This window comes from Pseudochaenichthys georgianus, chromosome 1 (assembly GCF_902827115.2).
Source record: "Pseudochaenichthys georgianus chromosome 1, fPseGeo1.2, whole genome shotgun sequence".
Classification (NCBI taxonomy): domain Eukaryota; kingdom Metazoa; phylum Chordata; class Actinopteri; order Perciformes; family Channichthyidae; genus Pseudochaenichthys; species Pseudochaenichthys georgianus.
In genome coordinates this window covers 16,726,965-16,741,378 of record NC_047503.1, presented here as the reverse complement: position 1 = coordinate 16,741,378, position 14,414 = coordinate 16,726,965, and the positions used below count along the sequence as shown (strand labels likewise).

The following is a 14,414-nucleotide window of genomic DNA, read 5'->3' as shown; positions in this document are numbered from 1 at the left end:
CCACCGGAAAGGGAGGGACTTCGCCTCTCTATGTTTAAAATAAACTGTCAGTCAGACTCAGAGTTTTTGAAGATGGACATCAGTAAACATTTTCTTTAAAAAGACGACAATTCTCAAGTGGTGGCTCACACAACAACCCCAGAGCCACCACTTGCGCCAGGTAAACAAGGTATGTAAATGTCAGTAAACTTCCAAGTTATGCGAACATGTTAGCAAAGCATAAATTACAGCTACGTTGACGTTACTTTGAATCCCGGGGGTAAGCTAAACCGTTAGCAAGTAGCTATAGCTAGCCAGATATATTAAATAAACACTTTGTCATACAATCTAAATGTTATGTTTTTTAGCGTTACCTGGTGATTTCAAAGAAAGCTCTCTGGAAAATGTTGACTTACTGTTCGACATGAAGCTAGAAGCTACCTTATCAATCAATCAATTAATGTTTATTTATATAGCCCAATATCACAAATGTTACATTTGTCTCAGTGGTCTTCACAGTGTGTACAGAATATCAGTATGACAATACGACACCCTCTGTCCTTAGACCCTCACATCGTACAAGGAAAAACTTCCGGAGAAAACCCACAGTTTAAAGGGAGAAATGGGAGAAACCTCAGGGAGAGCAACAGAGGAGGGATCCCTCTCCCAGGACGGACAGACGTGCAATAGATGCCGTGTGTAAATTGAAAAGATAATACATTTGCAACATACCTTACAGTACACAGTTGATCCAGAGTCCTGACTCCTGTCAGTGAAAGTGTTTCATAGTTATCTTAGCTAAGCATCAACCTAGCACTGAAATATATGGATGTTATGTGACAGTATTTCTGAGAAAAAGTCAGCTGAAATGGTGGCATAGTTGCCACTGATTTACGTGTCGACAGCATGTTTGAACTTATTTGCAGCAGTAAATGTGGCTGTTTGGCCACTGACGTTGCCATAACAACACCTGAATTTAAATGTGCAACCTCTTTTTGTGACAGATTTTTGCATTAAATTATAATTCTTCTGAATGATATTCCTATTGACAGCTAGTTTCTATGTGAACATTATGAGATGGACAGCCAGAGAGAATAAATGAAAAACAGTTATGAAATACTTTATGACAAAACAAGAATACAGTTTAAGTGATTTGTAAAATATCCATAAAGAAAAATCTGTTTACAGTTCTGTTTCATATGGGTGTTGAGAGATGTATCCATAGATCTCTTAATTTTGCTCTCAAAGTGCACCAGATTGATGCTTTTAACTTCAATATCTTACAACAAATCTTCCAAGTTGGTTCCGTGCTGTGTGCTACTCCCGGACCCCCCTAGAGGAGGTGAGGACCCCCTTAGAGGAGGTGAGGACCCCCCTAGAGGAGGTGAGGACCCCCTTAGAGGAGGTGAGGACCCCCCTAGAGGATGTGGATGTTAGGTCCACTGTGTTTACATGCTTATTTATACAATATGGGTGCTTATGCTAACATCATAAGACACAAATTGGTTCCGTGTTGTGTGTAGTGAGAACGCGCTAGAGTGAGTGGGGCCCCCAAGCCAAAGCTCGCTTAGGGCCCCCAAAAGTCTAGGGCCGGCCCTGTGTCATTACACTTCCTTTTGTTGGGGTTATACAGTAGTCCGGAAACTGACGCCATAAAGCAGGGATGTCCAAACTACGGCCCGGGGGCTAAATGCGGCCCGTGATCTATTTTGACAGTGCAGGAAGAGACAATTTTATAGAAAACACAAAGTCATGCTTAGATTCAATAGTAATGGCAAAGTCTAAGATCAACATATACTAAAAACATCAAACATATAAAGACAATAAAAGCGGTAAGAAACTATTTAGCATTAAAAAGGGTTCTAATCTGTTTCTGCCCTTCAGATTTAGAGAGACAGAAAGGAAAACTAAAACATATCATAACCACAACTCGGTGTAACTTAGTTTGCAGTGATATAAATGTACATGCTATTGAAATATACTTCATGTTTTTAAAATACACACACAGCATGGCTGGTTAAGTGCTCAATGTGGTGCGTTCACTGCCCTGTGAACACCAGCAGGTGTCTCTGCTCCTCTCTCTCCTCTGTGGCCGAGCAGCTGACTGGAGTTTAAACCTGTTCACATCTGCAGTTCCTTTTTGGTTTTTCACTTCCTTTCTGTATCCTTTTTAAACTATAGTTTTTATTAAGAATGAAATTCCACCGTTTGAGTATATTTTGGTCTCACTCGTGGTTCAAATAATGAAACCATCAGGATTGGGTGAGCTTTCAGATGACTTCAATTAGGGATTGATGCATTTCACTTTTATTATTCAATCAACTGTTGATGTTTTATTTGCCACAAAGAAATTAAACATATATTTTGAAACGTTTTACCTTCTCTTTTTATATTTTAGTACATGAATTTGTTTTACATTTTCAAATTAAACCCATAGCTCAAAATGCTGGTGCAGTTTTGACCTTTTTTACAATGCAAAAACATATTTCAAGAATCCTTTAGAAACACTTAAATAATGTATTCTTTAGACACAGTGGTCATAAATAATGAATATCTAACTGCAGACTTTGTTTACCTTTAATGTCTCACAATGTTTAATTAAAAACTGTTTTAACATTTATAAGGCCATTGATTTTTTTGTATATCTGTAGTATGTATTGCTAAGTGATATGCTGTCTGCCAGGACGACTATAACATTGATGCAACTGAACTTCCAAATCAAGAGGTTTGTAGTCATTTGTAGTAGTAGTAATTTAACGGCCTTTTTTTTTTTTAAACTAAATGAGAATACAGAAATCTGCATCTCTTCCTCTCTCATGTGCATACTATATAAGACACACAAGCACAAAGGTTTGCTGTTGCTTGTTGAACTTGGTTGCAGCAAAACTGGATAAACAATTTGGTCCAAATGGTGAGGCTGACTCTCTGACTGCTTGGTGTTAATACAGTGCAGCAGCAGCAACAGCAGCAGCAGAAGCAGGACAGAAAATATATTTACTGATTTCCCCTGCTATATGTTTTCAAGCTACATCCTCTTAAATTCACATAGCCTGGATTATTTGAATGATCAACTAGAATTTGATTAATATGTAAATTTCCGAGCAAACTGTTCCATTTGAGCCTTCAGCGCAGCCTAATTAATCAACAGTTAAAGGAAATTAATACATACATCAATTCTGTCAGGAACATGCTTAGTTCAATCGCCCGTAAAATTGAAGTTTGAAGTATTAACTGGCTCCACAGGAAGGCTATGATTAAAACTCTACAATTCAGGCTATCCAGGCAAATATAAAGTCATTTACAGATCCTCCCTTTTTTTATATACATATTCAATAAGAATAATTATGATAATACAATAATAAATATATGTTGATGGATGCTGATTGTTGTTCTTTTGAGAGGACAAACTGGAGATTTGAAAGCCTGTCACTCGACCAGTGTTTGAAATATTCATTTGCACCTGAGACTGTTTTTCCACAAGGTACAAATAATCATAAAATATAGAGAGAAGAATTGAGAGGGAGGGAGTGAAAAAGGGGAGGGGAAGGGATGAAGAGAGAGGGCTGTACTATTGTTTCAGTAGGGACTCATGCATCAAACTTCAATTTTCCGGACGATTGAAGTAGTGATTTTTTCCATCTTGGAGTGAAATACTGAAATACACTTAAGACCTCCAGATTAATTACCACGAAGTGGTCCCACAGACTGTAGTATTACTTATCGCCGGGACCGCCTGACAAGGCCTCATAAAATAAGCAAGTGAAATCCATAAACTTAGCCTGCCTTAACACTCTCTCCCTTCATAAATATGCTTGATTCAGAATAGGCTGCAGCACACACACACACACACACACACACACACACACACACACACACACACACACACACACACACACACACACACACACACACACACACACACACACACACACGCACGCACGCACGCACGCACGCACGCACGCACGCACACACACACACACACACACACACACACACACTGTGTTGTGATATACAGAAAGGATTAGTTTTTAGGAATGAGTTTTAAATCGACTTGTTCATATTTGCAAGTCAATTTACAAAATAATTTAATTGAATTCTTTTTCCTTAGAAAAGCGTCACTTCGATTAACTAAACAATATTGTAATAAATGTGAATTAAAGGAAACACTTCACACACCTATTTAGCATTTCTGGGCAGTATTAAACTTAATAAAGCTATAACATGATGCAGTATCAAGACATAGGGATAATTTACTGTGTAAATTAAAAGGCAGTTTTTTACTCATAATTATAAATTCTCTTATGACAATATTTATATTTAAACCTTTTTTTAAAAACTTTGTTCCCTTTATTTTCAACAGCAGCCTCCATTATGGGTGGGTGTATGGTTGTTAAAAAATACATTAATTACACTACCTAAAAAAAACTAATTTTAGCCTAAAATGTCATTATAATGTTATAAACCATTTATTAAATGTGGCTTATACATTCTAAATAGGGGGATTTTGTTACTGTAGGACTAATTTGCCTTTAGATAGGCTTCAAGTACTTACTGGTCTATAAACGTATTCAGGTTGTCCTGAATTTAAAGTAAAAAAAAAAAGAATATAAACAAGTCACAAGAAGACAGGCCTACTTATCATTTCTTTGAACAAAGAGAGTTAAAGGGGAGAAAAGCCTTTTGAGCTCCACTCTTTCTCACATCACCATGTTTTCAGCTTCATTAAACTCCTTTAAAGACAAAAGAAATAAAGAAGAAAAAAAAGAGAGATGAGAAGAAAACAAACAAAGGAGTCCCCTAACCAGACTTTGGCATAAATGTCACAGTCTCAACTCTTTATGGCTGCCTACTTAACATTAAAACCCCTTCCAACAAAATCCATTTCTTGTTTAGAAAACGTTTCTTGGACAGAAGTCAAACATATTCTTCCAGAGCTAAAAAGCGGTGAGAGACAAGCGGCTCACAGAAAAGGGGCAGTTTCATTGTAATTCATTGACTTGTTCAAAACGCCAGGCAAAGAAAAGGGCTAGACATTAATAGCCGCAGATGCCCTCATGAAGGGAGAGTCTATGTAGGCATTATGGCCTTTGTTCGCGCCCAGTTAAACTGTTTAAAAGGAGGGTTAACTCAATCCATCAAATTGTCTGAATTTGTGAGGAAATTTCAAAAACCATATGGCCTCCAAACGTTTGCGTCCTTTTTGTGCGGTGGGACACACTTGTCTCAGTATTGCTGCCTGCGGGGGACCGGCCCTGCTCCTTTGTGGCTCGTCCCACCAGGGAACGCTGCTCATTTGTCCCCACTTTTCATGCTTTACGCTCAAAATTACGGCCCAGTCCCGCAGAACAAAAAAGGTCTATAAAAGGCCCGAGAGAAACTGGCCCAAAACTTTGTGTTTTTGTGGCATCCTCGTCTTTTTTTCCCCCCGGCACCAGATTTGTGTTTCTCACATAAATTTTTGCCACGAATGGAGAAACACGTCTAAGGGTCAAGAAGCCACGATACGCATTTAGGGTGTGAAAGGAGATGTGAGATTCCGGGCCACAAAATGTTTAGAGCATCTTAGTAGAAAAGGACACAAAGGGACAAAATAGTTCAGAATAATAACTCTGAACAGGCCGCTTTGATAGGCTAACACGCCCATTTCTGGCAAGGAGAGCGTGTTTCTAAAATGATTGTTTTTGTCCTCACTAAAAAGAAAAAAAAGCTATTATATTCATAATAAAAAAGCTTGATATTAATTCAAGAATTGCAACATAAAAGATATATTCAGAAAAGCCATTTTATTCCCATAGTAGCCTATATACATTACAGTCTGTGCATTGGTTTTTCAAATGATGTCCTGATTTTAGAAAGGCACTTAGGTGTACAAAACATAACAAATATTTATAACTGTAAATCTATTGTATCCAAACAATAAATCTAAAAAGTAGCCTATAGCTTTTCAAAATCACCGCAATATTCATTTTTCTTCCTCGCCGTCGCGTGAGCATTCCCATAAATCGCACAAATGTCCGGGTTTTCCGATCATCATCTTCATCATCTTTATCATCATGCACAGCAGCATCGGGACGCCAAACATGAGCTGAAGTCAAAGGGGGGGGGGGGGGGGGGGGGGGGGGGTCCGGTCAGATGATGATGAGGAGGAGCCGGCAGTGACAAAGTGACACAATGACGATTTGGCTCACAGAAAAACACCAGCAACTATTAAATAAAAATAAAAATAATAAAGTAAAAATAAATATATAATGATCACAAATCAAATCATGCATTTCCATGCAAACAATATGAAAAACAGGAGCACTTTCATTGTGGTGTGTGAGGGTATAGACCTTGAAAAGCGATGGAAACAAGTGTGTGTGTGTGTGTGTGTGTGTGTGTGTGTGTGTGTGTGTGTGTGTGTGTGTGTGTGTGTGTGTGTGTGTGTGTGTGTGTGTGTGTTGGCCTATAGTGTAAAACAATCACAAGTTACTTTTAGACTATTGCTTTGCTTGCAAGAAGAAAGAGGTTGCTAATGAATACATAGTAAAATACCACTGCATATTTCGTGTTGTGTTCATGCTTCACTATGAATAGGTCTATCTGTGTCGATATAAAAGTCATTACATTTTGGTACATGTTCTGAGATATGGTATACAATATAAGCAGTAAGTTACAAGTCCTCCGGAGGATTTTTCATCGTCTTTTTGTGTTTCTCGACCTTCCAGCCCCACGCTGTGCCATCAGTCATCCACATCAATCTCCACGTCCTCGTCCTCTGAGCACTCTTTACTAGTTGTGTGGTCTGAAAACGGAGAAAGCGGCGAGTTCCGCAGTTTCTGAGCGAGCTCGAGCTCCCGCTGGCCGACCCGCGCGGGGGAATTTGGTCGCGGGTGGCCCAGCGTGCCGTTGGCGCATTTCTCAAGGTCCGCCAGCTTGGCGAGCTTTTCCAAAGGGACATTGCCGGTGGCCTTAGCCGACTCCACGTCGGCCTTCATCTCCTCCAGGTCCCGTTTTAGCTTCGCCCTGCGGTTCTGAAACCACGTGATGACTTGCGCGTTCGTCAGGCCCAGCTGCTGCGCGATCTGGTCCCGGTCGGCCGGGCTCAGGTACTTCTGGTACAGGAAGCGCTTCTCCAGCTCATAGATTTGGTGATTGGTGAACGCCGTCCGAGACTTCCGGCGCTTCTTCGGGGTGCTTCTCGTTCCGAACAGAGTCATCCCGTCCCGGCCTGTGTGTGAGAGAGAGAGAGGCCGCGTGAGAATGTGAATCCTGCAGGTGCAGCGCCCAGAGCTTCCTCTGCACCGCTGCAGCAGCGTGCGCGTAAAAGTCAACCTAACGCAAAAATTGCAATGAAAGTGATCCTACGAGAAACAGTAGACTAAATCCCTTGTCTCTTGTGGGAAGGGGTGATTATAAGGATATTACACAGACCCCACTGGGAAATAGTGTTCACTAGACACACGGGACCTTAATATTAAAGAAAAGCAGTGTCGATTTATTCCATGCAGCCCAGAACATGAACACGCCTTTTTTTTTCGATAATATATTTGTTAAGGAGAAATATGTTCAAATATTATTTCTGTTCTTTTTATTACATGACATGCTGCAAAACAGGTGTGTATTTAAATGGTTATTTTCTATCTTGTGCAGGCCATACAATGAGAAATTCACGTGCAGAGAAACGCCCATTATGACATTCTAAAAAGGTGTTTTTCGACTGTATTTTTTAGGGATCGAGATTTACCTTCTGCAGCCTGTAAAACGCTGACTTCCAGCCCTTTGAAGGTCTTGCTGGCCAGCTCCTCCAGCGCGCAGAGGGGGGAGGTCTGGTTGAGCAGAGCCCGGCTGGACAGAGGGATGCTGGACGGACGGTGCTTCTCAGAGGACGAAATGAGATGAGCTGTGCCGCAAATGGTGTAACTTCGTTTCACAGAGGGCTTGTTCAGGATGTCCTCGATGCTGAAGGGGGTCAGCGGCTTGTTGGAGTTGGCAGGAGGCGGCAAGTGGTCCAGCGGACTTCGCCTCCTGTTCTCCACTGCATCACATTTGGCCACTTCTTTGGATGTCATCATTGGTTGTAAAAAGGACTTCGTTGAAAAAAGAAATAATCAAGCGGGTTTAAAAACGAGCGAGACTATCGAAGGGGAAAAAGTCACATAGCAGTTGGGAGGTGGGGGAAAAAAACAAAAGACACGGAGGAGAATGAAGAAAAAAAAATCTTATTCCAGAATGGGATGTCTTCAAAGTGTCGATCCTCGGGAGCAGCAAGTCCGCAGGAGTGAGATGCCTCCCTGAAAATGGCGAGGTCCAAAGAGTTGACGATTACTAACAAGTTATCATTGATTGGTAGGTAATCAATTATCTCCAGTGGCACTTTCGCCCTCTTCCCTCTCACTCTTTGACTATGTTGCAGTCCAGTGCGGGGCTTTTTGCGACTGGGGGTGTCCCATTAATTAGGACGCATGGCTAGAAGGAGGAGGAGCCCGGCGGAATTATTATAGTGCTTTGTGCTCTTATCATTTTTGGTCTAATTTAGTCGTGTGGTGAGACACCAGAATAGGTATGTGGGGTAAATGAGGAGAAGCAGAGAGAGAGAGGGAGGGAGAGAGAAAGATTGAGGGAGAGATTGCAATCCTATATTTTATGCGTAAAAGTTAGGTTTTAGTCCAGGAGTTTCTAGGCTTTCAGTCTGAAAGTATTTGGATTATCTGGATGTTGCCATAAAAGACAAGTCGACTCAAGTGTAGTTGTAGCAGATATAGTCAGAAGGATTTTTTTCCTCGACCCAAAGCGTGGATGATCCTTTGTTTTGTAAAGGTAATGTAGAGCTGGGCCATATATCAGCTCTGATGATACCTCCTCCGGGGCGGGAGGGAAGGAGCAGCATGCATCCCTCTCAGCAACGCCAAAACCCGGGCCATAACTCAGGCAAAAGGGCTCCTTTTTATATCATCCGAGAAATATTTCATCTGCTCTCAAATTTCCTCGCGTCCTGCAGGTTTGACATGATGAGTTTATTTTCGTGCCGGGCTGAAGGATTGGCGACAGGCTATTTGCATAGGAAAACGAATTTACGCAGCTGCACAAAATATGATGCCTTTTCCTATTAAATAAAAATAAAAATACAGGCGCTTATCCAACGGAAGAAATACGTTTATTTAATCTTTACATTGTTGAAGTTGCCCGGGATTTTACTGCGGGAGAGGGACATTTTAAAAACAAATTGTAGCAATTTATTATTATTATTTAAAGAGTTATTTTTGTTTCGTCGATGCTGATATAATAACGCTGTTATTTTTAGAATATTTTATATATTTATTTTTTGATGAATGTATTCAGGTGGTTTGAAGCAAATATTGCAATGATTAGTTTTACATCATCGATACAAAAAATAAAACAGCAACATAGTGAGGATGATGAAGATGATGATGATGATGAGAGAGAGGGTATACAATTAATAACGTGGTCGTATTTTATAGTTCTATTCAGCCTTATTTAAAATAGTTTCCTATATTATTTTTCTATTTTATTAAAACATTAAACGAGTGTATTTAAAAAGTTCTGTCCATATACAGGACTGCCACAACATGAAAGAGTTAGACATTTCATTTTTGATCTATTATCAACTTTTCCCTTTTTGTTAAAACAACATATGACATCTTTATTAAAAAAAAGTAAAATAATATTATTTCGTTATTCAATATTGAAAAAAAATCAATATCTTTAGCTGTCAGTTAGCAAATGTGTTTCTGTAGTTTATGTGTCCAGTTGAACTATCAGGTTATGAAGTGGAAAAAAAGAAATGGCAGTCAGGCAGTTTATTGCTGCTGCTGCTGCTGCTGCTGTTGCTACTGATTTCAGTAGTAACTGTTTTCTGGTTGTTGCGAAATATAACCAATATCATTTCAAACATTTGCCAAGATTTTTGTTTTTTATAGCTTTCTAATTACTATCACAAAAAAAGAACAGATAGAAAAAGTTGTTATACAACTAGAAAAAATGAATGTAATAAGCCTTTTTGATTCATTCATGTGCTTTTTAAAATAGACATTAAGTAAGGCACACAGGCATTTATATATAAATAAGGCTACATGAATAAAAAATGTAATGATAAAAAACCCACTTAGTATTAAAACAATTACAAACAGGCAACATGTTTCCTCTCACACATATAAAACATTACAGCAAATAGAAATATCAAAGAAAAGAGCATTATAATATGATATTATGAATTGGCAAATAACAAAAATGAATAAAATAATTAAATGGCACACAAGGTGATCTAATGTGTGAACACAAATGATAAAATGTAACAATTTATTTTTCATGAAATGTGTGTGTTTCCAGCCCGCTGAGCTGTGTTTGGCGCCTGTTTATTAAAGACAGATATTTGTAGTGTCCACATCTCTGGGTCTGGCTTGCCAAGGTCAACGACACGGCCTGCCTCTCAGCTCTCCTTTAGCCACACAACTTAATCTCATAAGCTACTAGACTGTGCAGGGGACGTCCACTGGCGGGGGCACTGACTGTCTGGAAAATGACCCATAGACTGCTTCATTTTCTGCTTTTCTTTGGAAGCTGTTGTGGCCTTTTTAAGAATGGATTTGGAATAACCCCCTCTGGTTAATCATAATCAAGTGTTAGAGTGTATTTCTTTACAACAGCCAAGCACTGAAACAACTGAAACGTTGACTTTAATGTCAATTATTAATATTAATTATGTCAACACATTTCACATATTAGGTTAGTTGAAAGCAATAATATGAAGTTGAACCTAATACCTTTTGATTTAGACTTATTATTGCTTTCAACTAACCTAATTCAGTTATGTGAAATCTGTTGACATAATACATTTAATTAAAGTCAACGCTCCAGTTTTGTCAGTGCCACACATTTCCAAGAACACAAGCCCTCTTTTCCTTCCCAACCAGGTGTTGATTTAGGCCTTCCACACTGTGGTCAGTTAGCTTAAAGTGGCAGCCTGCAATGTGTTGTTGACCTGGTGCAGGAGGAGACACAGCATTCACTGCAAGGCTTAGCCTGTGATTAGACAGCTGCAGGGGAAACTATCCACATTGTAGCCATTTTGTGAGACCCCAAAGATGGGGTGTCATGTCTCCCCGCTCCCAAAGGCCTGCCAGTTATCTCACATGACACCACATATAGATACAGAGGGAGAGATGTGTCTCGTGGTTTAAAACATGGACTGTATAAATCACACGTCATTACCAGAGGTCACTGGCTGAGGCACCCCATTGGAAGGTTTCATCGCCAGGGCTCGTCTGGTTGGAGGGATTTATCTAGCGGTGGGATCTCTGGAGAGGCAGCCATATTTTATGTGACTAGAGATGTAATAACAGGCCTCTGACAAATCCCTGACGGCCCCAGCTTCTCCTGCCTCGCAGTGCGGGGCCATCGCTGCTGGAATCGTAAGCAGCATTATCCCCACCATGCACGTGGACCGCCGCTCAGATAACTGTTTCCTCCAGGGTTGGGGGCTCTTTGCTGTGACGCTCACAAGGGTCTTGTTAAAGGGTTAGTTCAACCAAATCATCATGAATTCTCTCATTTACCTCTGCAGCTATGCAATCATGGGTTTTATGCATGAAAATTCACCTTTGAGGATTCAGATCCAGATTTTTACCGACTCAAGGCCATAATTACATTGAATATAAACAACAATAACGACAAAATAATAGCACCCAGTAGGAATTACGTGTATGGAAAAGACAATAGCTGGGTTTTCATCCTAATGTTGCACATTTTCACCACATTTTAGAGAAAAATCAGCGAAAGGTAATGCCAATTACTGCTTTTTCTATCCACTACGCTTTACGATTGTTATTAGTTGTTCGTCAAGATAAGCAGTAGGTGGCAGTGTAATTAAAAGAGCGTCAGTTTTCTCACGCTGAAAACCAACAAATACAATTGTATGTTTTCATGTGTGGTTTATTATACTTTTCTTTTTCAACGTTTTCAGGTTGTTTTTTTAAGGAAATTGAAAGTGTTCATTAAAACAGATGGACGAAACTGTTTAAATGAACACTTTCTTACACACTAATGTATAAAACTCACCCTTCCTCCATATAATCCAATGGGGCATGCTTATATACATCATTATATATATATATATGCTCACTTACGGTAGCTAATGTTAGCTACTTTTTATGTTTGGTGATGCCATTGAGTCAGTTTGTCCATTTTATGACGTTTGAGCATTTATCATCTGGATTCTTACACTGCTTATCCTACTTCAACCAAGACAAAACATAACTTTTTGGCTAAAATTGGCTTTTAAAACAAATGAACAGTTGTCAATAGTCCAAAGCAAACTCTTATTTTTCTAGAGCAATTTTCTATAAACAAATACTGTGTTTTCAGAAAGTTGACATTTGTAAATGTAATTTCAATATTATGAAACCAAAGTCTTTTACTTCAATTGAATTGAGTAAGTTGCAGTAAGCCAATATTAAAAGATACAATTAAAACTATAAGGACAGCTGGATAACTCTTTAGGTGTTAAACGTATAAATGCCACAATGCAAAAAATACTCCAATATAACAAAGAATCTTTCACGTACTAAAAAATGTTCCGAACTAACATTAAATGTACTACTAAATGTTATCAGTAATTATACTAAAATTATTTAAAGTAGTCAGTATTATTAATATACTCAACACAATATGAATCTGCAAATATAGCGGAATGGGTGTAGAGCAGAAAGAAATAGAACCCTTAATGTTAAGTGCCCCAACATTATACTTAAGCACGGTAATTGGGTTTGTGTACTTTTTTAGCAGTTGAAAAATATATAACTTTTTTATGAACTAACCCTTTCTAAATAAGAGAACATCTACACTCTTAAACCACATTTTAAAATGTGTTTTCTTTCATAAAGTTAAATGCTTCTAACACTTCTAAACAAAAAAAAACATAAAAATTGAGTCGAACGAAACAGTCAATAAATGAACAAGTCATGACATTATCCCCATGCAGCAACAGCAGAAACAGGTGCACAGTCTCCCAGGAAATACAAGGAGTTACCCCATGGGGTGTATATAATGCAGAGTTCCTCTGCTTAAAGGACCCTTTTCATGGTCTCTGACTGAAGTAATAGAAAATATTACTCTCACTGCAATGGACGCTATAAAGAACCACTCACTCAATAAATAGTTTGACACCAATGTTTAAGAGGGTGCAAACATGTTTTTCTCTCCTTATGATGGCGATAAAGCTGAACCGCAGAACCGTTTCCTGGGTCTTACCTGGTAGAGCAGTTGTTCCGCTCACACTCTTCTACCTGCCAGTAACAGACTGGCTGCACACACCCCATCATACTGGTGTGGTTTGGGGCCTGTACACTTGTTGTGGAGCAGCCTGAACATAAGCAGTTCCTAATTTACAGAAAGCAAAACGGCACATATGTGACCATCGGTTACTGGTCGGTGCATGACCATTAAACCCATCTCCCAAAACATGTTTCACCTCGCTTTTTGTACTGACCCATTCACAATCTGCTCAGGAGCTACCTCCACATGCTCTCAGTTTCCCCTTTGCTTCCTCTGATGAATCCCTCCCCTGCACTATGAATGTCACAGCGGAGCACTAGATAGTGCTTCATTTGAATGTTCTTCCTTTCTCTACACTTCCCCATAAAACACAGTAAGCAGCAGTGAAGCTGAAGGATTGTGTTATTTGGGATGGCCAGGGTGGGAACAAATTATTCACCGCCATTGGTAATAAAAACTGCCGGAGGAGAACTGGGGAGAATTATGATGGCAATCCTTCCTTTCTCACATTTGTGAAGGCTGTTTTTTTGTTTTTTGATGCAACAAGGATAAAGAGACCTCGAGGTGGGAAACAGAAGATCAGATTTGTCACTTTCAGAAGTTTAAACACCATCTGCAATTCTGTTGATTACTCGTACGTATAATTATAGATCAGACTGGATTTTATTACTTATTACTTACTGTTTATTTATAGCTGCAATGTGATATCTTATCAGTTTAAGCTACAATCATTTTGGATTATTAACTGTGCCATGAAGGTATGTCTGCTTTTTTAAATCAAATCCCAGTTTATTTCATTCAAACATGTACTTAAAATAAGATAAGACCACCAGGCCACTCTAATTACATGAAGTGGCTTTGGGTTGTGTTCATTCAATGCCCATAGGGGTTTTTCCAATATGGCCGCATGGGAACAAACGCTGACAGGTCAGCTGTTCTCTCTGTGAGGAGAGGAATGTCTCCCTTTCTCCTCCTCGCTCCCTCTTCTTCACTCTCTCCATCCTTTGTCAATTATTTTCCTCCCTTTTCTTTTCCCTCTTCTCTCTGTCAGATCTCCCCTCCCAACTTACACAAACACTCACACATACACACAAACATTGTCTTTGAGAGATGGCCTCTGTCTTTCAATTAGCCTGCAATGGCCCTCTTACAAGCCTGGCGTC

The 14,414-nt window shown here is 39.4% G+C and overlaps 1 protein-coding gene across 2 annotated transcripts; it reads right to left on the bottom strand.

The window, feature by feature from the left end:
• Window positions 1–5,792: 5,792 nt before the first annotated feature.
• Window positions 5,793–8,368, bottom strand: lbx1b (ladybird homeobox 1b). 2 transcript variants are annotated; one of them, XR_004553025.2, is made up of 3 exons: window positions 7,706–8,368; window positions 6,636–7,189; window positions 5,793–6,064 (listed from the first exon to the last, which is right to left on the bottom strand). XR_004553025.2 is itself a non-coding variant. In XM_034093938.2 (2 exons), exons 1-2 carry the CDS (start codon window positions 8,031–8,033, stop codon window positions 6,702–6,704), a joined length of 816 nt encoding a protein of 271 aa, XP_033949829.1. In that variant the 5' UTR covers window positions 8,034–8,368; the 3' UTR covers window positions 6,169–6,701. The 2 variants fall into 2 exon arrangements, 1 of the variants encoding a protein (XP_033949829.1); XM_034093938.2 differs by lacking the exon at window positions 5,793–6,064 and having other exon boundaries at window positions 6,169–7,189.
• Between the last annotated feature and the right edge of the window lie 6,046 nt (window positions 8,369–14,414).